The sequence below is a fragment of the Manacus vitellinus genome, unplaced genomic scaffold (assembly GCF_001715985.3).
Source record: "Manacus vitellinus isolate BGI_N305 unplaced genomic scaffold, ASM171598v3 scaffold_3_pilon, whole genome shotgun sequence".
Classification (NCBI taxonomy): Eukaryota; Metazoa; Chordata; class Aves; order Passeriformes; family Pipridae; genus Manacus; species Manacus vitellinus.
The window spans coordinates 13,449,229-13,474,046 of NW_021940535.1; the positions used below are offsets into that span (position 1 = coordinate 13,449,229).

At 36.3% G+C, this 24,818-nt stretch overlaps 1 protein-coding gene across 1 annotated transcript in view; it reads right to left on the minus strand.

Annotated features, from left to right (window-relative positions):
* Positions 1-24,818, minus strand: part of ANO10 (anoctamin 10) — a 123,210-nt gene that overhangs the window by 93,023 nt on the left and 5,369 nt on the right. Inside the window, exons 5-11 of the mRNA XM_018075406.3 lie at positions 24,439-24,558; positions 21,346-21,915; positions 18,958-19,013; positions 17,979-18,053; positions 16,830-17,012; positions 13,271-13,462; positions 11,016-11,144 (exon numbers count right to left, since the gene is read on the minus strand). Of these exons, the coding sequence (XP_017930895.3) occupies positions 11,016-11,144; positions 13,271-13,462; positions 16,830-17,012; positions 17,979-18,053; positions 18,958-19,013; positions 21,346-21,915; positions 24,439-24,558 (1,325 nt within the window). The remainder of the gene's footprint in view (positions 1-11,015; positions 11,145-13,270; positions 13,463-16,829; positions 17,013-17,978; positions 18,054-18,957; positions 19,014-21,345; positions 21,916-24,438; positions 24,559-24,818) is intronic.

Consider the following 24,818-nt stretch of genomic DNA (forward strand, 5'->3'; position numbering starts at 1 on the left):
AGCACCTTCTAACTGTATCTCCTTTGTATTATTAATTGTAGAGATTTAGCTGATTACAGGCACACATTAGAAATCTCCCATGACTTCAAAAGGACTGTTCAAGGCATTAGAATAGAAAGCAGGAGTATACCAGGCAGCTTGCACACTGTCACAGTAAATTAAAAATCCCTTGGAAAATTACACATCATTCCACTAATTTCTTCTGATTAGAGGAGTGAAAATGTGGATTGACACTTCCTTTCAGTGTAAGATAAAAATTCTGTGCAAAAATGAAGTAATTAAGTCTCACTTCTTTTGACATTTTCTAGCATGACTCATGACCATCTTCAGCCTGCATTTAATAAAACATTTTCACAGAAACTATTAAAAAAACAGAAAAAACTCTCTGCTACAGCCTTTCAATTCAGTATTGCATTTTCTTGCAAAATTTGAGTTCCAAAATCAGTTTTCATTTAAGTGTGCCAGGTGGTTCTCAGCATTTAAAAACAAAACAAAGAAAGCAAACAACAAAAAAAGGTGATTTTTTTTTATAAACCCAGATTTTTAAAAAGTACAAGGTATTTCCGAGCTTTTTTTAAAGACCAGGAGGGTAAAAACTGTAGTAACAAATTTTGCTCATTTTTAAATAAAAGACTGTAGAACTCATGCTTGAAGTTTCCAAGAAATAAAAATTTCCTATAAATAAAAAACAATCATGTTTACAATACTGAGTAGGTATGTAACAAAGTCAACAATATAATAACTAAGTTGGTCCAGAAGGTTTAACACTCCAAACCAGAACGTTAAAAGTTATTGCAAAGAATTTTAATGAAAGAAAAGCGAATTCTTCTGCAAATTTATAACTTGAAAACACATGAGCAACAATATCACCTCTTTAGACTCCTCTGAAGAGGTGTTTATATCTAATCAACAGTACAGATGTTCCAACACATCTATGACTGGCTTTCTCCTGCCATTTGGAAACAGTTTTACTGATCTCCTATTCTCCATCTCTTTTTACAGCTGCAGCCACAAACCCCACATTTGCTACCTTGCCTGCCACTCATTTTCACTCAATCACCTGAGGATACAAATGTCAAAGTGTATTTATCCTTCAATGCTGCACACAGTTTAAAAACCAAACAAACTGATCAAAACATACCATGTCAGACAAAGACATTATACAAAACTTTGGAGATGGGAAAAACATCACAGTCCCTAAAAAAGGAAGACTCTTAGTAAGAACAATATAAAGAAACACTACTGTGAACTGCATCACGGATATATGGATATATGGTATATGAACCCTATAGCTCTACCTACTACCTAGGAAAAGCCATTATTCAGGCTTATGCTGGCAGCTACCAACAGCACATTTGCAGAGAATTCTTTAAATAATTTAACAGAATAAACTAATACATTATTTACAAAAGAAAGCAATTCAGTTTCATGAAATGCTAAGCCAGTCTTGAAATGGTTGTGAAGCAAAAAGGCTTTGAATGTTCATACTCTGTCTTGTCATTAAACAATTACTAATCTTAATCAAGTGGAAAGTAAACAATTAATATTAATAGGCATTAACTTGGGTTTTGTCTGGCCGTTCAACTTTCAACTGCCAGAAAGGAAGTGTACATCCTGATCAGGTTTGAGCTGGAAATATTTACACATTAAAGGAAGCTTCTTTGTGGGAAATATTAAGCTAAGTGGGTTTGAAAGAGATCTGAAAGTCTGATTCTTATAGAGTTCTTAAAAATGTCTTGTAATTGTCTCCAACGATCTGCTCTCTATTCATCCTCCCTTTTGAAGTTTTGTCATTTTGGCATCCTTGCACAGTCCCAGAAGAAAAATAAAAAATATTCTTACTTGGTCTTCTCATGTTGTTCTTCCAGGTTGACACTTTTGAAGCACTTATTAGCATAGTTAAGAGATATGCTCTCTTCCTAAAGTATCTTCCCCATCCAACCTCCCTAACATATGCATGATTTAAGAACACAGCAGTGTCTACCAGATAATGTTAATTCATGAGGAATGGCACAATCTCAGGAGACATATCCATTTCAGCTTCTTACTGAAGGAACCCAGCATGACCCCTCTTGAAAGTTCAGGCCTTTCAGATAACTAGCATCTGATACCTTTGCAGCTCCCTGTTCCTATCCACCACCTGGCTGATGGCAAGAAGAGAGTATTCCCTTTTTGCTATCACTGTTTCTACTAAGACACCTCCAAGCTTCTCTCACAGTGAGAGGGCTTCCTGTGCCATGAACCTCTTAACCTTCACTATAATGTCACACCCCCACTGGTAATTTAGAATTAAAAATCCTTCTTACACTGAAAAAACAACATAAAAAAGAAGAGAGAAAAGATAGAAAAATCCAGGGTAGAACCAACACACAAGGTAATTACTTACGAAACCGAAACTATATATTAACATCAGTGGCTTAACTAGCTTCCTACTACGAAATAATTCAAGTTCTTTTGAAAAAGTGGGTATGCCATTGCATAAAAGCATTGCACACTTTCACATGCAGCTCTGGCCAGATCATTTTCAATCACGAGACAGGTTACACTGCAAATCACCAGATCCTGGGAAATAATTCTGAGGAAGCATAACTACATAAATGGCTGTACTAATTTACTCTTCCCTTGGCCTCTGCTACAGAAAGGATTCTGGCCTATATAGACCCCTGATCTGACCTGGCTCAGTCATTCCTTTGCACACAGTCCTAGTTCAACTGGATCAAAAAATTCTGTGAATAAAGGTAAAGCTGTATTTCACACATCAAATCTGACCTTTATAACCAAAACATATATTTATTTAAAGATAAAAATCACATTCTGAATTGTGTCACTCTAAAGGGAGGAATGAAAATTACTATCAAAATACAATGCTCCACTTGGGGTAGACACAGTAGTAAAATATATCAACACATTTCTATTATCAGGGTTGAAAAACCTTATGCAACACATTGGTTTCTTGCTGTCCTATACATTACTACACGTACCTGCATATTTAACATATTTCAGTGTTCATACATGGCTTGAACAGCACAATTCATTCATCTGTGTGATTATTTTTCAATTTTAAACATAGCAAATTGAGAATTTGCAAAAGGAAGGGTTGAAGAACAGAAAATAACAAGGAACAAATGAGAATGACTCACAAATAGGAAAATGGACAAATACTGCTTTAAGCTCTGAGACTTTCAAAAGGCTCCTGGACTACTTAAGGATAGGTATTGACATGCATTTTCATTTCTATACTAGCAGAAAACAACGGAACACAACTTGCTCAGATCTGACACACTTTTGGCATTAAGCTTCACTACTCAAAGTGACAAAAAAATCTACACTAAATCAGAATTAATATCTCAAAAGAACCAGTAGATGGCAATAAAAACATCTGTGATAAATTTTGATTTTGGAAATAAACATAATTTGCGTTACCAGCAAAATTGTCATTTCTTTTTAACCTTGTTGATACGGTTCCAGGAGGCTTCTTGAAGCAGCAAACATTTATAAAATTTTATACAGACAAATCCATAAATCTTTCCCCCATCTGAAAGGTGAAAACACCCGCTGAAGTGAGAAAAAAGCCCTGAGAACAATCTGTTCCCGTTACTCAGAATAATAACTTATTTAAAATATTTCTTAACTTTATACTCAAACTAAACATACAATTTCAAGATCTTCTGCAAAGTAAAATGCATATAAAAACGCATGGATATTCAAATTCATTTTTACTCTTAAAATGCTGTCAAACAGTAAAATAAAAAAGTAGTAAAAATTTTTAAGTCTTTGTACTTAGTCTTTACATAAGTCTTTACAGCTCTAGAAGCTTCCATTAGCTGTTTTACCGAAGATATTCAACAACTACTGGTAATTTTTGCCAGGGTTTCAGCTTGAAATTAAAGTATCAAACTATTTTAATGTCTCACAATTTCACTTCTAAGAATAAACCCAATTACAGTGACTTACCTGTCTAGCATAGAATATAAAAATCAAATTTGTATGATACTAAAAATAAAAACATACACAGATTTTTAAAGGAGGGCTTTTAGATACGATTTCTTATGTATATGTATATATATATATTATGTAAATGTTCACAGCTGAGGCAGAGTTATTTTAGAACAGAAACAATATGTTAATTGAAATCACCAGTGTTTTGGATTAACCTTTTTTAACATTCAGAATTAGTAATGCTGCAGAATTATTTTATATATGTATACATCAATGAACCAAATAATTACACGATTTACATAAAGTGCATTTTTCCATTTATCTTTCTGTATTTTCCTTTTTTCATCACAAGTGCAAGCATAGATAGGTCTTGGCTAGGATATCTGTTTCACTGACATAAAATACTTGACGAATTAAATTGCCAAGTATTTTCCCAAAAACGAACCATAAAGCTGTCAGTAAGGTTTGCATCTTACCATGAAACACTTCAGAAAAAGAGACAATTCCCTAATTAATATCTACTCACTATAGTTAAATAATCAAATTTTTTTTCACATATATTTAACTATTGAAAAGAAATTTAAACCACTCATCAAATATTTACCAGTAAGTACTCTGCCTTACATTTATACATGAAAACTGACAAAATATTCAGGTTATAAACAAAGTGCCCTCATCCAATATATATGCATGCATGTCAGTGCTGAAAAAAGACATTGCCACAGAAAAGAATTAGCACATGGCAAGACAGATACCTCAAGACTGTTGCCAAAAATATTTCAGCAGTAAGAAAGTTAAAATGGTTGTACAGCGCTCCCAGAAATTACTTTCTCTGATTAAAAAGCAAATAGATTGAAGAAGAAGAAAGAATACACACTGTAGTGAGCAGAAAGACATAAGGGGATAACCCACATGAAAAACACTTGTTTTTCTGAAAGTGGCACTGGCAACTTGGAAGGCAGAAACCGAAAACCTGAAGGGGGCCTGTTGGAGAGCCAAGTCCAGGGTTGAAGAACCTGACATATGAACACAGGTTGAAGAAATTGTGTTTGCTACCCTTAGACAGGAGAAGGCCTGGAAGGGTGGGTAAGATCTAATCATAGTCTTCCAATGCCTAACAAGTAGCTTTCAAGAAGACAGATATACCCTCTTCGCAAGGATGCGCAGCAAAAGGACAAGAGGCCATAAGCCACAAGTTGCACCAGGGAAATATTTTTCTTGCCATAGAAAAAAACCACATTTTTTTGCCATGAGAATAATTAAACAGTGGAACGGGCTGCCTAGAGAAGTGGTGAACTTTCCCTCATGTCAAGTATCCAAGCCTTAGCTTATCTCGACAAGGACATGGACAATGTAATCTAGGGTCCTGCTTTCAGCAGAAGGTTAGGCCAAATAATCTCCAGAGGTCCCCTCCAACCTACATTGCTGTCAGACTCCATATGTGAAACTCTGCAGTTACTACGTTACATCAGTACCTGTCACAAACAAAATAATTTCGCAAAAACAGCACTTTATGCACAGCAGTTTTGCTTCAACTTTTGCACTTTTATAACTCCACTAGTGTCAATGGATTTATACATGTGTCTGTGCTGATGCAGCCTACTTTTCTGCATTTTTTCCCAGTTTCTTTACTATGTAAAGTTGGTCAATGCATAAGTGTATATCTAGCATATCTGCTAAATCCCAGACTCCTGAGTTCTGCATGAATAAAGCTATTTGCTCCACACATGTGGAACACTATTCCATGCAGGACCACACCTTACTTCTATCATGTCAGAATGAAGTTGTGTACATTATTGCCAGAAAATAAGCCAACTAGTACTGTTTTGTGAAAAAACAGTTACCCAACTTCATTGGGAAAAAACAGATTGCACTGAAATCTGTTGCAAAACATTTAAGGATTTTTTTTAAAGGAAAAGAAAAACGGAAAATACTTTTACTTTGATGTAACAATCCACCTAAAACTGCTTTTGCTCGGGAAGTGGATTCAAAAGATCTTTAACTGCACTCAGGATGCAATGTTTACTGATTTTCAAGTTTATGTAGAATGCAAATTATGATGATGCCTTGTCACCTACTAGACTCCAAACTGCTTGACTCTGATAGTGTTTCCCAGTTTATTTGGCACATCATCTCAGAAACAACTGTCAAGCTTACTGTTGAACTGATTGAATGTTGGGGCCATTACACTGAGTGCTCAGCAGAAGCTCAGTTTCTATTGTACACCACAAGGCTTTTGATGAAGAAATACACTTAATAAAATGGACCTCTAGAGAAAAGCAGATGTACCAGACAACTTTCAACCACTTTGATTTTGGATCAGCTTTATTAACAAGCTACGAATCCCACTTTCCAGCCTTTGATAAATGGACTGTCAGTTCCTCCTCCTCTAGAAAAAACAAGGGTTACTTCCCTTATTCCAATCCATACTTCTTACAGAAATGACTTTTCGATATAGGTTTTTTTATGATGTTCATGAAGATCTAATTTCAAATCCTTATGAGAACTCTATGAAATTAAATCGATGCAGCCCAATTGTTTAAGCCATGTTTATTACAAATAAACCAGTCATATCCTTACATGAAGGGCCCATCTATACCATAGCTGACTACATTCTTCCCAAAACCATATTTGTAGTCTGTAAGGTCAGATTTTATACTACTGTTATCAAGAGAGACCTCCATTATTACTTATTATTTCCAAGCTAATCTCCAAATGCCTCGATGTGACCTAGAACATTTAGGCTAAATGCACTTCTGCAAAAAAGCTTTGCATTAGTTTACCACACTTGAGTGCTGGATACATGAGTTACTTTTGGAAACCAGGATACACTCATGTTAAGCTGTATTTTACAGCTACTGGTTCAAAACACTCCTACTGATGTACTATTATAAACAAAAATCACTACTAAGAGTTGCACACACAACTGATTTCTTGAACTCAACTTTCATAGTAGTCCCGGAACTGATTTAATTACCATTCTTTGAATTTATGAGAGTCTACTTTAAAAAGAAACAGTCACCAGGAACAAAACTCTTTGTCAACAGTTTTCAGAGAAAAATAAAAAAAGCACTGCAGAATTAAGGTTAGACCTTGTTTTAACCCACTCCCCCAACTATCCACCGAATTTCTTCAGAGCAATTTTCTCTTTTTTTTTGGTTCCAATCAGTGTAGGAAGTCAGAAGTGATTGGGAACAGTTTCACATGAGCACAGAGGCGTGCTTGGAATGTCCTACTTTGCACCTGTGGTACACACCAGAATTCTGTGTGTACAGTAAAGCCTGAATAACTAAACACACTACGGGATAAACTATTTTAAAATTATGTTAATAAGGATTTATTGTTTTAAGGACATTTGCTTACTTCTTTTTGTTTGAAAACTGCACTGGCTGCACTCAGCATCCATCCATACGTAAAAGAGGGGAGTTTCATCATTCTGCTCCTGGTTCAAATCATGTTGCCATGGAAGCAGATGTTGAATTGATGAAAATAGGTCAACTGTTCAAAAAAAATCACTGGTTTAATCCTTCAAAAAATTTTATTATATGTGATTTTTAATGCTTGCCATTATTTTGCAATTGGTAATATTTTATTCTATGCTATTCTAATTAGCATTTACTTCACTCACACAATACATATTCCCACCAAAAATGCAGACAGCAGTAGAGTTAGAGTTGTTAATGAAAATAAAAATATTTTGCATAAATCTGTAGGGGTTGGGTATAGAATACTTGCAAGAATATCAACCACAGTTCTTCATTACTCCAGTAGTGGATGGTGTTAAATGTTGCCATATACACTGTTTCCATTTGAGGAGTATTATTATTAAAAAGCACTAGCATTAAAAAAAAAACAAAACAACCAAAACAAACAACAAAGCAAAACAGGACATTGCTAATATCTATGCTTGGTTTTGACAGCAACAGTGCTTTTCTGTTTAGCTTTGCATCAAACAGACACATGAATATTCAACTGGAGTCTCAATTACTTAAAACTGATTAAAATACTTAGCTAAGATTTAAGTAGGCTACCCCATCAAAAGAACACATGAAAACATACTTAGCCAACTCAAAGAAATTTCTTTCTTAACATTTCCAAACTGCCTGCCAAGCTGCTGTCAAAATAGCATAAACACACTGTAAAATGCTCACCTTGACCTGCAGGAAACACCGGAAAATAAAATAACTCACCTGAATCATGTTTCTGAATCTCTGCTAGGTGATCTAAAACACTTTCCTATCAACACCCTGATACATCCAAATTTTTTCCTACCTTGACATTGATGTAATTTAGATGCACCAGGTTTGTCCTAGAGGTTTAATGTGATATATTCTGTTCCTGAATTTTTCTTTACCACTGAAATGCAGAGTTTAATTATTAATAAATATAGTAAAGGTGCATGGGAATACTGGTAATACATGACATTTGTGCTCCTTTCATGGTTCAGAGATCTTCCTGTCGGTTAAATAGTACTTAAAGGAGAAAGGGTCAGTGGTGCAGACATCCCACAAATTAATCCAGCACAAACCTGCCATAGCACTACTGTGTGTCTTCCACACACAGTTGCTTCTGCCCTGCTCCCTAGTGAACTGGGTCAGACAGCTTCTCCCAGATCAATTCCCTAATGTGGGTCATTATGCACCAGATAAAAGAAAGTCCCAGTGTAACAGATAAGATGGGAATAAATATACAGGAAGCAAAAGCAAAAACAGCCTCATCTCTTTAAGCTGCCATAAATCTGTACTGCTGCTGTTCATAGTCCCACAGCATCTAGTACCACTCCCTTCTTTCAACATTTAGTAATCAGTGTTTTAACCTGAAATATGTACAGCAGAACCTCTGATAAAAAAACATTTCTGTAACTGAGGATATGTTTAACTGTCAACACAATTGAAAACATCTTCAACAGAAGCAAAACTTACGTTTGCTGTGTTCATTTTCATATAGTTTTTAAAATAAAATGTCTATATAAAATGTGTTTCATTTTGGAGAACGGTTTTGGACTCCAGAAAGTTCATAATTTGTGTTACAAAACTTTTTGCAAGATTGGAGAACCTGAGCTAGTCTCTATGTCTTTAGATATTAAAACAAACAAAACAAAACAAACAAAGAACAACAACAAAAAACCCCACACCCATGAAGTTGATAAATATTGTTTAAAAGGTACTGAAAGAGTGTCCTTACAGAGACTGCAAAAGTCTTACATTTCACATGGAATAGCTTTGGAACTGTTTATAACCAACAACATTCCAAAAAAAATCAAATGGCTCCTTACGCTGCAGAAACATACTGTAAGGTTCTTATGTTGGTTTTGTATCTTTGTGTTTTCTCAGACAATAAATAGTTTGTAATAACAGAAAAACAGCCACAAAAACCCCCTCAAACTAGCATACTTAACATTATCAAGCATACTGGATACTTCTGATTAAAACTGTTTTTTAAATAGACCTTTTCTGACCAGTGCATTATGACTTGCTTTGTTGGTGTTGGTTTTGGTGGGTTTTTTTAATTAAGAAGGAGAAGAAGAGAAAACTTTTCTTTAACCAAATGGTTACCTTTCCTCTCCTCTAGCTCATCCAGCATTAGCCTCCAACAGTCCCTTCATACAATGTTAATTACAGATTAGTGGTCTTCAATAAAGTTGCTTCTCTGTATAAGACAACATTTTTCCCTTCTCTTCCCCTCAGTACTAATTTATATTTTCTCTCCAAACTTTCTTCCCTTTGTTTTCTGAATCCCCCTTTCCACCATGTTTATAGCTGTTTTGAGATACAATGTTAAAAAGTAATTCCAAGAGCTACCTAATTACCATGCTGCGATTTCTGTCCCCTAAGGGCTGCATATACACAGAATTTAAATTTAGAGAGAAAAACGCTGATATTCTCCTGTGACCTACCAGGAAACAGAGGTCAGCCCAGAGATCACCCAGCCAGCTTCACATTCAAACAGATAAGAGGGGAATACACAGCAAGTGAAAGCAAAAACAGCTCCATCTCTTTAAGCTGTCATAAATCCATCCTGCTTACAGTTAGTCATACAGTTTTCATAATATGATCTCTCTAGATATGTTGTCCAGTAATAAACTATATAATTAGAATTATTTTCCCAAATTAGTTTTATATTACAATATCTCACTGAGATTAATGTAAACATTCACACATGCATAATTGAAGAGCAATTCAATTGGGCTGCCTGTAGACCCTAACTTCAGCAAACTAGCTGACATGATTCATATTTGGAGCTAATTCTGCAAACCTTAAGGCTTGGAAAATAAAATTCAAAGCAAGCTCATAATTCATTGCATAACATTTAACACCTGTAAAAAGAACAACAAAGAACAAAACAACAAAGAAATATGCTCCTGATGCACCTCGGTAAGGCGATGCACTTTAATAACTACACAGACACAATCCAGACCTATTGCCACAAGGAAAGTAATCCAGTTCCTAAAGGCTAAAACAGCATAATGATGAAAGTCAAGGCAATGCTACCCAAGAAAACTCCAAAAGGAAGATATATAAGGGCAAAGTCCTGCAATCTCAGTTATTATGTAAAATGTCCACAGACATCCCTCCATGTCTGAAAAAGAATGACGCTCGAGTGCTTACTACACAGAATTAGGAAAAGATTAAACCCAAATTCTGTTACAATTACCAATATTTACAGTCATCATCCACAGTTGTTTCACATAAGCCTTACAGGATACATCCCATAAAGATTATGTACAAAGTCTTTTTAAGATATGCTGGGGTCACAAACCAAGCAGAGAAATAACCAGTTCACAAAAATTTGATTATTTTGCTTCTTGAAATAGCACTACTAAATACCTGAAATACATGAAGCCACAAATAAACAGTATCTTGGGAATGCATGGGAAAGTATGGCAACAGCATTCACAGTATGGGAAAACACAGAAAAGGAAGAACTCAAAAAGCAAGACTTTGAAACTCTTCTTTGATAGGGAAATCTTCATTTCCTTTTAATATAAGGTGCAAGGGAAAGTCTACTTCCTGTTCTCATTTTCACTGGTGTTTGTGTTCTTTGCCAAAACATGCATTGTTTGAAGGCACACTTACCTCTATGAATGCCACAGTCAGAACAAGGTCCATTTTTGAGTCTGGGAAAAGCGCATCCACTTGTGGAGACATTCCAATCAGCATACAATTAGTTACAACTGATATTACACTCATAGTTTCAAAAGCCAACTGAAATAAAACACAAATATATTTATAGTTATGACCATTGCCTCTAATTTACCAGTCCCCAAATTGCTCTGGACAATACCTCTGTCTTCATTAAAGCCTCAAAAGACCCATCAGCTTAAATTTTTATTTTCCTTCATCTTTTGAATTCTATGGCATAAGACTTGTTTGGCAAGCAGTCCAGACTTCATCAGCTTGACAGGCAAAGACAAAACCACAACAAAGTTGTAACCTGAACACGCAAAAGAGTATGCACTCATCTACAGTTGTACTCCTGAACAAATTTATTTCAGGATAAAGGAAAAATTGCAAAGTTCATAGAGGAACTAATATTCTTAACACTGGTTTTGGATGTTTTATCTGAATGTTAAGTAATGGAAAAAGGTAAGGATGGTTTAGAATGACTTGTAGAATGACTTTTCTAAATCACTAAACTAGTTGCACAAGCTGAAATTTATTGAAAGAAAGATTTACATTTAAACACATGCAATAGCACAAGTCTAAGAAGTTCTTGCCTACTCCTAAAGCTCCCACGAAATGTCTGAAAATATTAAGACAGCTTAACAATTACATTTGAAATATAATGGTTACTTATTCCAAGGTCCTGTCTGGAAGGAGAAAGACTGACATTGAATTGTAGGAACTGTCACAATGAATTAGCAAAAGTAGCTTTCTCCTTGAAAACAAGCTGGTGACTCAGCTCACCTGGTAAAATGATTGCAGTATTCCTTTAACAGAAATCTTTCAGCAAATACTCTAACTTCCCATATGAAAGAGAAAACTTGGAAATTTAGTTATTATTTTTAATTCAAAAAGCAAATGCATTTCTACTATTAGTTAAAAAAATGACACCATACAAAATAAAAGACTGTACCAGTATTGTTATAATTTTTCAGCCTACTCTCTTGATTGAAACAAACTATTCTAGCCAAACAAAATGCTATTCATATACCTGCAGCTATGCTTGTGACTTATGACCACAGCCTGATTTTTCTGGTGCTCACACCACTGGTCAATGCAGCTATGCCATCAAGATGTCAGCAGCATAGATTTGGACTGAGAAAATACATTCCATGTTAAAATGCAATCAGATTATAATTCACACATTTTAATGACATATTATTAAAAGACTTATAAGTCCACCTCAATATCTATGTGTCTAGTGAACATTGCTCAGAATCCTTGGTTTGCATGTTTTTACAGTATGTTTCACTTGAGGTTTTATGATTTCATTTCTCATCTCTCATTTGCTTCACTTGCTAATATTTACACCCCCTCCAAAATAAATAATTGATTACTTAATTGTGCCCTTTGTCTCCATTACATATCACTAGAAAACTTGTTAAATAAAACTAGAATATGGATCATCCCCTAGAAAGTTCCCCCAACACACTTCACACTCCCTTATCAAGCCACTGCTATTAGAGAACACTGGAGTCTCTGGATGAAACTTAGTTGCCTCCTTTCTTTCCAGAAAATACTTTGATCAGGATAAGTTCACTGATGCAACACACTCAACAAGCTCCAAAATAGCTGGTGCTGGCATGATTGCATGGGCAAACAACTGAGGACAGAAAGTCCTTAACCCAGTACTGCTAGCATGAAATTGTTTGGATAGACTACAGTGTTCAGGCTGTGCAGAAAGTTCCAGCTCCTGCTCACAGATCCAGGTTATTTTAAAATTAGTCACCTTGAGTACCAGTGATCACAAGGGTACAAGCCAAGCATGTGGCTTATCTGCTCTTCCATTTTTTTGAAACCCTTGCTGAGCTCCATGCTTCTGAGATTAAATCAGATATTACCATTTCTAAAATGTGCGGGCTATAAAGAGTACCAGGCAGTATCTGGAAGCTTTGCTATGTTGCATTGCAACAGGAGTACAATACATATACAAGAACTAAAAGAAAGATTTGTTTTCTTTTCAAAGGCAACTGAAAGACATGTGGTCAAAAACCCCACCAAAAAAAAATCACTTGGATGTATAGTCGGATAGAAAATATTCTAAGGCGTTGAAGAGAACAAAGTACCTACTGAAATTTGAAGTGGCTCATGGGCCAAACACACAGCTTAAATATATTTGTTGAAACCTCTTTTAAAACAAATGAACAGAAAAAAGACACAAAAATTACCTGCCAAACACCAATATTTGCTGTGGGTTCTGCAAATGGACGCTTGTAAACTCTGCACATCTTTAAGGCATCAGAGTAGATCTCTGTGATATTGTTTAACACTGCAAAGACAGCTGCCAGTGGATAAACACATGAGAAAAGACTCACATAGCCAAACTGTAAGAACAACTCCAGGTAATCATCAAAAGTACCCTGAAAAACAGAGCAAAAATAAGAACAACTGTAACCTACAAAAAACAGATGAAGAAACACAGTAATAACAATAGAATTGTAAACACGTTTCCTCATCCCAAATCAGTTTTTTGGGAATGACTGCTGATAGAAAACAACAATTAAAAAACTCTCATCTAGTTAATTTGGAATTATTCGATTACTCAAAACTTCCCATAAGGGAAGGCCAAGGTTTTTCCTTTTACATAATGCATTTTCTGGAAGTCACACTTCTTATCCTTATAACATGAAGTATGAATATATTCATCCAATTCAAGTTCTTGACTTTCTCAGCGAAGCAGTAACAGAAGGAACAGTGGGGAATAGGAAAACAACACCATGCATTTAAACTGTCAGAATATTCTCCTAAGAGCATTGTGGCAATAGAAATCCTAGTATTTCAGACTGACCATAAAAGACCTAATAGAAAGGCTGGCTTGGTAGATAGGCAACTCTTTTCTCGTACTTCTGCTTATTCATTTCAAAATGAGTAGGTCAGTTAGTGGCCCACTTGAAGGATGAAATGACACAATTCAGCACTGACATCTGAAAGGAACAACTAGTGCAAACAAACAAAACCTATTTTAACAAATCCACAACACATCAATCACCTGATCTTTAAACCAAGAATGTGGGTACTTATATGTTTATTAAGTATTCACATATTAGGTTTATCATATATTTGCATCTGGTTTTGTAGTATTAATAATAGTCTTCTATTACTGCAGCAATTATTTAGGAAAGAACTGAAACAATCACTTTTAAATAAAAAGCATTCACTGAACAAAGGATGGTGAAATACCACAAGTTAAACTGGGATCTAGCTATCTTACATTTACACAGACCCACATATTGTCCTATCTCTCAAAATTTAAATCTTGAAAACTTGACAGTAACTGAGATTATTACAGGAACCACATAAAATTGGTTTTGGTTTAGACACATGGTTCTCTAATATTTTTTGCCCATTATAGCTGTTAAACCGACTACCCTTTTTCAGCATCTCTTGCTTTTTTCCCTAGCAAACAGAGAGAGAGGTAGTAGAAGCCTGCAAGCTCAGGAATCAACACTGGGTGCTCATTAGTTGCATTTTCATTTGAGGTCATTTTTAACTTGCACAGTTTAGCTGGGTCTGACAAACCGACCTGCAGGCCAAACCATGAAGAGCTACCTGACTTCTAAAGCCATTAAGATTTTTCCTCAGAAACATTTTGTACAAACGCTTAGGGACATTTGTGCAGGATCCCTCACTGGAGTGGCAGCCACATTATCTGTTCCTGCTATCCCTTTCTCAGACAACTGTTGCAGTCAGAGAGCACTGCTTCCCTTTGTGCCCCTCCTTCTGCACAGTATTCCCACTGCTTCCTCACACCTTTCTTCACATTTCCTTGCTGACTTTTAGAACAGCAGAGTATGAAAAGAAAATAAGTATTTATTTATGAAACTTTGTGTTAGAAAACAGGGAGTCTGATATGATGTTCAAGACATTTCTAATTGTGCCACTGTCAGCCGTGAGATCAGCACATGAACTACAGCATCAAGAAAACAAAACCAACAAAAATTCAGAAATTCAGAGAGAAAATGAACTAGAGGAGAGAAGCAGAAATTCTAAAAAAATAATTAAAAAATTACTGCAGCATGTTTTTGCATCTTAAATAGGGTTAAGGCCTGGAGATTTGAAAAGTGAGAAAGAACAAGGACAAAGAAAATAGAGAATTAAATGCTGAAGAGCATGTAAAGGAAGGAAAACAAAAGACAACAGCCTGAAACACAGAATTCTGTCAAGACGCCTGCTAAACTCCTCAGGTACTAAACATAGTCAAATGCTTCCCCCTTGTGACAGCTTTAATTTTAGAAATATTCTTGCCTGCTGACAGCTCACTGTTTGCAAACAAATCAGTGGTCTAATATTATGTGTTCTCAAGCACAGAACAATTACAACATTTAGACTGAAAATAAAATTAAGGCCTTGAGTACACAGTCCCTTGAACTGAAACCGAGGCTAACAGTGCACATGTTCAAGGCAAAGTCCTAACTCTACAACTGACCTCTTGGGTCCCTGCAGAAAACTATTCAGAGCACAACAGCACAACAGGTGCAGATTCATTTGATCTAGCTCTGCACAAGAAGCACTGGGCAATGTGACTCAAAGACACCACATTGGCTTTGTATGTGACAGCTGAGAATAGAAGTCAGCTCAGGTCTAAGAGCCAGAGCTCATCTGCTCAGGCATACCAAGGCCTGATGCTGACACACAGTGTTTGGAGCTGTGCAGGTGCAGTGCTGGACTATGCTGATCAGTTCAGACATAACTCAGGGATATCTGCTGTGTTCCCCAAGGCAAGACAGACATGCTGTCTAAATCTATCTCCTTCCGTATCAAACATGGGAAATACCAGTCTTCACATAGGAAAGCAAGTAGTAACATTTGTACAGTTTTTCAATTGTAAAGGTGCTATCTCTTTCTCCTCTTCCCATTTCATGGCACTTCATGCAGGAAGAGAGGAATGTGATACGGTATTAATATCAAATTTCAAACTGCTGATCTCTACCTTTTACATAAAAGGCACACTATCTACATGTAATTCTTACTCTGTAGAAGAACTGTAAATCATACAGTATTAAGACTCTTGTGACTATGCTTGCAGCACCTGATCAAGAAAGCTATCAGCCAGTCTTTAAGGTCTTAACATACATGCCGATATCTACTTTGTCAATTCTTTTAGAACTGCAAATAGTGAATTGCAAGAAGTGTGTTAAAATACAATTAAAAATTATACTGGGTAGGAGGTGGTCAGGAACAGAACCAGGAAGACAGGGAATGCAAAAGCTGTGGTTTCATGAAGCAAGAGGTTCCAGCAGCAGTATTGTTTGGAAGAGCTGGTTCCTTCTGCTCTCTACCTTTCTGGCCCCATCCACACATGAGCACGCTCTCTCTCAGGCTTTAGTTTAACTGACTGTTTAAACCAGTATCACTGCAAAATCAAACCAGAACAACCTCCCTCTTCCCTATGCCAGGTTACCCATCCTGGTAGCCTTCACGTTACTCTTGGAGATTAAGGGTATATTATACAAATACTTCTTTCCACTGATAAACAGGATTACGTAGCTCCAGATACAGCTGTTCATTCTTTCTCCTTCATTCTGGTGTAACAGGGATCCTGCACTGTATCCATTTCTTGATCCAGAGCACCATGTAGCTGCATAGACAATACCACCAGCAAAATTGATGAAGCTGGAAATAAGCTGTCAGGCCAGACAGCCAGAAATATTTTCATTTGCCCTGGCTGATGCTTCTGTCAACTACAGCCCAAAGAACTTTTAAGTCTTTTACAGTGATAGAACATACCAAATAGGTTCCCATTTCTTTCTCCATATTGACTTGTTCAGCTAATGACACGTCTGTATCAGTTTTCTGAGAACAAGTGAGTTTCTTCATCCTCTTGTTATGTCTCCTCTGGAGCCAGTAAGGAAGCAAGGATTCTGCAAACTGATTGAGGATCTGCGAAGTTATCAGCAAAGTGGCCAAGCTCTTAAGTTTAAAAAAGAAATAAAAATAAATAGAACTGTGATAAATGTATGATCATTTGCAATTCTGTGTGTTCTAGTAACACTGTCAGTTATTATACTATGACAGAAAAAGGCCAGCCTAACAAACCTAGCAACAGCACATGAAAAGTATAGATGCTCTAGTTCCCATTCTTTGCTATACACTGAAAAGGACAAAGCAGGAGTTAGAAGACTAAATATTTTGTGGATCTGGATGTATTCTGGACACAGTGCACCAAGTACAATGAAAGGTAACACTTAACATATGCCAATGACAATCATGGAGCTAAAAAATCTTTTTTTTTCTACGTTTTTTCTTCTTGCTTTTACCTGAAGGTAGATGAAATATCACAAATGTTATGTCTGGTATAGATATGCCAAGTGTTTTGCTAGAGATCACTTTAGAGGAACAGAGATCTTGAGCTGAAGTTCTTGTTGTACTGCTCATTATATTTTCCTTATACCCATTTTTCATGCATTTGAGTGCATGAAAGATATTAACAACAGAAAGTTGATTTAAAATACTAACTACAAATTATTTTTGCCTTTATTTATTTAGAGATCCTCACTGTAGCCATAAACTTAATCATGTTCCCATCATCAGGAGTCTCTCATTAAGAACACCACAGAGATAATAATTTTCTGACGTAAAAGGAAAAAAAGAGGAAATGAAAATTTCCCAGCCTCATCTGTGTAAGGGAATAATCCATTTATTTGAAAACAGTTCCTCATTTATACAGAGGGAAAGAATTGCTCTATTCTGTTATGATTCTGCAACAGTGCTAGGGGAACTTAAATACAGAAGACGGATTCCTAAGAAAATGTTTATGAAATATATTAATTGTCAAGCTAATGTTTTAGAAGAATAATTAAATACTGAAGTCCTGTTTCAATCAATCCTTCATTTTCCTAGATTCGTCAACATTCTTAAGATGCTCTTGGAACTCACCTGCCTCAAAAGCTTCATATCAAACAGCACAAAGGCAATGTAGAAGAGAGATGCAAAACAATTTAAGAAGTTGAACTGCAAATAAAAATATTTAGTTTCAGTGCTCAAGCAAAAGTTCAGCTGCAGAATATCATCTAACTTAACAGATATCTTGACTAAACAGCTTCCATGCAGAGGTAAACTGTTCCTTAAAATTTTCTTTACCATGTTTAAAATTTAGGTCAGAAAAATGATTTAACAAAAAAGTCAACAAAAAAACTCAAAACAAAACAAAACCACACACTAAAAAACCACCACACAGAAGGAAATAAATAAGGAACTCTGGAAGAGACTTAAACAATCTTTTCAAAAAGGAAATTAATTAAACCAATCTTGGCAACTGCTTTTACTGAACATCTTATATGCAAATTTAAGATTTACAGTACAATTCCTTAGAACCAGTGTCACTCTGACTATATACCTGAAAGAGCAACCAAACACATATACATACACACAAAAGCTGGTTGTTCAGAGACACAAAGTAAATAGATCAGTATATACTATAAACTTCACAGGAATAGACTGATGGATGTTTCCAGCCTCCTCTGACCAGTTGTCTGAATGGTAGTACATAAAAGTTAATACATGAGTTTTTAAAAAAATGTGGTTAACCATAAAATCTTCCAAAAACTAAATGGAATAGCTCCCCGTTGAAGACAGGATCACAGCAATTAATAGGAAAACATATATAGAGAGAATCCTAATGAAAGAACAATCAATACAAATAAAAAGCCAACTTCTGCTATAAAAAGAGGCATCTAAAATAGTCTAGCAGTTACTGTAACCACAATAGAAGTCTTGTTTACTCTGATATTTGTGCTTGTATTTGGCCTTGAACAAAAGGGTAGGTCAGTGAGGTAATGCTAGGAAAGCATTAATAAAACACACGACAAGTTGTCTTTTTAAATAATCTTAAAAGCTGCTTATACTACATACTTACCACTAAAACCTTCAGAATTAAATGATTCTGATATGAAGATTCCAGCCTGTGATTTTCTAAAATACCAAAAAAATTATTGATCAGTAAACAGCAGAAGCTCTTATCATGCACTAGACATTGTTATACAAAGAATAGAGACTTTTCCTCCACCTAAAAATTACTTATCTAATAGTTTATGTTCCTCCAACAGTTTATGGGAAAAAGAATTTATATTTAAGTGAGGTACCAGAACCTCACTTAAGCTATGAAGCTAATCTGATGTACAATATTATCATACATGTTTTTGTCTACAACTCCAGTATTTTTTCTACTGCAAAGAAAGAAAAAATATCCATCATTCTTAACACTTAACAAAATGTTTCTAGCTATTGATTGTTCTTTGGCTGAAAACTAATGCAAGACTAATGGGAATATAATACGAGAAGTAACAATACCAAATTTAATTCAAAACCAGTAAATGCTCAAAGAAATGCTCCCATCCATCTCCAAGAAATTTAGAACAGACTCTATGCTCTAAAGCAAGACCAGAGTATGTGAAGTTCAATAGATGCATTACTCATTCTGAATTAGGATTTTCAGTTCATTCAAGATAAACTGTCAGAAGCTGATGTTTCAGGAGGGCTTTTTACCAGCAGGGAGAAGAGGAAAGTGAATGGGAGATTTCCAATTTCTTTCTGCTGTTTTGTCAGATTGTACCTTTAAAGGCCTGCCTAAGGAGTAACTGAGAAGACAGTACACTAACATGAGCTGTGTCAACAAGGCTGAAAGGAGACACCGTCACCTATGGACCTTGCTCAGCACAAACCAGCAGAGTTCTATTCTGACAGGGGTGTGAAGTGGGGCCTGACATGTGGAAAATGCACTCAAGTGACTGAATGCAATTTTTACTTTCAGCTTTCACTAAATGATCAGTTCTCATGACAAATGGCTGCAAGAGGTGTGCTTAAAATACCCCAGATTGTTTCCCATGCTTTGTCAGTTTAGCTGTGTAAGTCAGATATTATCTGAAAATATGCCAGGTGGGAAAGAAGGTAGGACAGTTCAAAGCATGGCAGCATAAACATATTGGATAGAACAGAAAAGGTACAAGCTGTCAGTGTAGCAAATTACATAAATACTGTCTCTGCTGAATATGAAACATCAGCTTAAAAACAAAAATATCTGGATTAAAAAAAACCTTGAGTTGCCTTTAAAAGACATTTTAGTCTATCTGATCAACACAGTTGGGTATTATGGAAAAAAGCTTTTTCCTGCAGTGTAGTAAAAACAATGAAACAAAACCGTCAACTGAACCTCAGATATGAATTTATAAGTCATTACTTAAATAAAAGCCTTGAACAGTCTTAAACAAATAAAGAAATTGCTTGCTTTTACTATCGTGGCTGTCGGGTTGAATTTGCTGAGCAAATCAATTTGGCATGCATAACCAAGCCCCACTTCAACACCTCTTTGTATTCTGTCTTCTGCATCAATCTCCCTTTTGCTTTATCTTTCTTCTGTTAATTTTCTGGGTCTCTGGCTTTAGTAATCTGGATTCTGTCCTACAAATTAATGCCATATGGAGCTACACAAAGCAGTTAACTCTCCATTAGCTTCATCTATTAACTTTGTCTGAAAGTGACTGCACATGTCTGTAGAAGTGCTAAAATTGAAAATAAACACTAGCATTTCACTATCCTTATGTTAGGTTACAAAACACAAGGTCCAATCTGTTAAATAAGCCACACATACAAGGGGAAGAAAAAGGCAATCTATTATAACATTCCTCCTCTTTTGAAAGTGCCCAGAGAAATATATTTTGATAGGGACATGAAATCTCAGTCTTTGTTATATAAGTACCATACACAAACACTTTCATGTGACATTTAGTTGGTGGTTTTACATTTGGTTCCATTATCTCAGTGCCTCTGTCATCTGCAGAGATGTATGAGGAGATTAAGATACACTCAGCAATCCCAGGTTTTGGGTGCAACTTGCCAGGGCAGTCATTCCTGCCACCCATCCACCTCTGAGCTCCTTCCTCATGCTCTCAATCTTGTCCCTTTTGTCACCACTATGGGTGATACAGCAAAACAAGGAGCTAATTAAGGGAAGGGGGACTTCTGCACCAAAGGAAGAGAGCAGCTGAGGAAGAAGGCAGGATCACCCCTTCTGATGGCATGTCAGACTCAGAGCAAATTAACCCAAATATGAAACTGCAATCTCAGAACACCCAAAATATAAGAAGTTAAGATGGCTATTTCTTTTACCCCACAGCAAAAAACTGCTTCAGGACATTTCTTCAGCATTCTGTTAAACAGGAGCTCACAGTAATGTATTCTACAAAGAAACAAAGTCTAAGCATCCGGGATTCTAACTTGAGGGATGAAGAATAAACAACTTTCTTACCCCATGATGTTAAGAATTCAGCAGCATACCGATAGATACGGTTCATAATTTCAATCACAACAGCATATATGATACTGGGCACATACAGCATCAAGCTGCTGAAGTTAGACTCGTTCTCATTGTGATAATCCAGAGCCCACTGCTCCAAGTCAAAGTAAATCATCATCACGTACAGCGAGAAGTAGAGGCAAAGGCACACAAAGGGTAAGGACACCAGATAAATCCGCAGTTGTCTCTTAATACTTGAGTACACTGGTTCCTCCCTCCCGGTGACAGGATTGATACCCAGCACACCATGGAAGCCTGGTCTTGGTTCTTCAAACTGTCGCTTCATCAACAGCGTCCCCCAGCGGTACGTCAGGATGGCGCAAATCCGCTTCCAAACTTCCAGTATCACAGTGGACCAGAGCAGATTGAATGTGGCAAACATCACATATTTGTCATAGTCTTCCCATGCAAACACATAATAAGGAATCCCAATGACAGCCATTGGAATCAAAGCAAACGTGAAGTATTCTAAGAAGCCGAAGTAGAGAGCAATGGTCTCGCCAAAGTAGCAGCGTATGTCATCTGCAGAGAGAAATGGATCAATTCAGACTACACTGAAAACACAGACATCAGTACGATACCAAACTTGACTTTACACAAACTTTCCATTGGTCAGAATTTATTTTTCTAAATAACACAATGAATATTATTGGGTTTTTTTTCTCCTCCCTTATTCCAAAAACTCAGATGGTTATCTGAATTATTTTCTTTTTATGTTGTATATATATATATATATACACATAAACATACCATTCAGATGGTAAAGAAGTCAAATACCTCAATACTTATTATATCAACATCAGATATCCGAGGAAGAAAAAGAAAAAAAAAAGGGAAACCCCAACCAAACTGAAAACAATATCATCTTGGTAACAGAACTGATCAATGAATGGCTAGGATGGCATTGATGGCATTTGATATAAAACAAACCAAACTTTAACAGCAAGTGACACTTAATTTCTTCAGATTCTCATTGGCACAGGCACTCCTGGGAAACAACTTTGTCTCAGCTTGCTCAGGGCCAAAAAGGGCTAGTTGTGCTTTGACAACCCCCAAGAAACTAAAGGAACAGATGGAAGGTATATTGAAATCTTTAATCTTAAACATGTCAGCACATCCAGGTTGAGATATTCTCTTCAGCAGACAACTGACAGATGAAATACACATTTGCTGTACTCACTAAGTCTGTCTGCTCAGGTGTTACAGACATGAAAAGTGCACTATTAATGGATGTATTTCATGACAGATATATTACTTCCAAGAAGACAAGATCTCACTTATCTTACTAATAACAAAAAATATAGGAGTATTTTTCAACATAATCTAGAAATAGCACCACATAAGATATAGAAGTGCCTAGCAGAGTTTTGAATGCCAAAATATGTTTCACCTTTGCTTGCTTGAAAGCATTGCTTGTATGCCACTGTTATGTATTTACCAGCTTAAAAACAGCCACAGAATCACGACCTCTGAATTGACACCCTCTGTAACAGACTAACACATCAAAGTCCCACGTGCAATACCAGAATATTCTTATGGCTCATGGTTTACAAAACACTACAGCAGAAGTTCACAGTTGCCCATCAGGTAAGTCTCTGAAAGCAGGAAGGAAAGGTAAACAGACAGAAGAATCAAACTCCAACATCCCTCTCAATTGCAAATTAATTAACAAATACATTCAAGTGTAGGTCATTAGCATCATTTCACACTCCAAGCATGCAACACTAATTCTTAAATAAGTACATACTTAACAGGTTCCTGGGATTTACGTTTACATTTTTTTATGTATTCAATGTCAGTCAAAAAAAATGCTCTCTCACATAAACAAAAGACAAGCAGACAATAAGACTCCTAAGACAATACCCTGGAGGCAGGTATTATCGAGCCAGACCTTTAATGTCCTGCAGCTCAGGAAAGAATCTCAAGCAACTGCGAGACCCAGAGATTTATAATCAGGCAAACTCCCAAATGCTTACTTTCTTATTTTTAAGTTAAATTCATGGGTTTAGAGTTTAAAACTTAACTTTCCACATTGCCAGACTAAAAACTGTTTTCATTTTAAGATTATTCAGTGTCTAAAATATATGCAAGTGATGCTGGCAGGCAACACACAGTCTTCATACAGACAATGAATTTAAAACAAACTGTTGTAAACACACTTTTGACATGCCTACCACTCAAAATAGCTTTGGGAATTCCAGACATTTAGGAGCTTGTCAAGAGTCAGTTTGACTAAACAGTCTTGGTTTGGACCATTACTGCTTCACTGAGGGGTAGGGAGAGTTTGTGCTTGCAGACTGCTGTTACATGGAAGCTCACAGACACTGAATCCACAGACGCTGGAGCCACCAATTTTGCAAGTCTAGAACCATTTCAGGTGGTCACACAGGAGACATTAAAAGACAAAAAATTTGTCCAACTGGTAAAAGAGCAATGTCTAATTTCAAAATGACATTAGATGACCATGGTGCAGATGTTGAGCCTTAGAACTGCCCCCCCAGCTCCAACTTGAAAACTACAACCAAAGGCCTATGTACAGAAATCCTGAAGCTATGAGAAAGAAAATCAAGAGACATCCAGTGCTTCACTCCAGAACATTTGTATTGAGAGTCATTATAGCAAAAGATTATCCTACAGCCATCTTAGAACCAAAAGAGAATTCAGTGAACGGACCTCAACTGTGCATGTCAACAAGTTTGGAAACGCAGGTGCTTTTTTAACCAGAGCCTAAGCCACTCTGTTGATTCCAAGATCAGTAAGAACAAAGGTAGGTTTAAAAAAGGGACTTTGATTCATAAAGGCTAACAAAACAAAGGTAATGTTTGAGGAGGTGAACTGCAAGGGGTAATTCAGGATGTAAAAAGGTAAACTCTTAGTGAAAACAACAGACTTCTTGGTACCATACTTACCTTCCATACAGGATTTCACTTTCATAGAAGCTAAATGCTGCAGTGGAAGTTAGACCTTTGGTCTTCTCACACAAATTGAAAGCTTCTCCAGAAGAAACCCTGCACTGTATTTATAGTAGAGTAAGTGTTCACATACCTAAAGGTTGATAGCCAACCCTCACTCGGCCATACCAGCTGTGACGGAGCTTTTTCAACTCTTCTCTATCATGCAGTGGGAAAATCTGAACTAGGATACCACTGGTCAATAACCTTCTCACTAGAAGAACAAAAAAACCACAACAATGTACCTAGCACACCTTCAAAGGACAATGAAGTTGACATAAGCATACAGGTTACATTATGTACTTAGCAAGCCTAAAGTTCCTTTGAAATAGATATAGGACTTGAAATAAAAAAAAAATAAATTGTCTGCATGTTAGTTAAAAATTATTCATAATATAGAGCAGTTATACTTATTCCTACAAAGACTGTGCTGTCCACTGGAAGAGAAACAGCAACCTTTTTACATCTATTAAC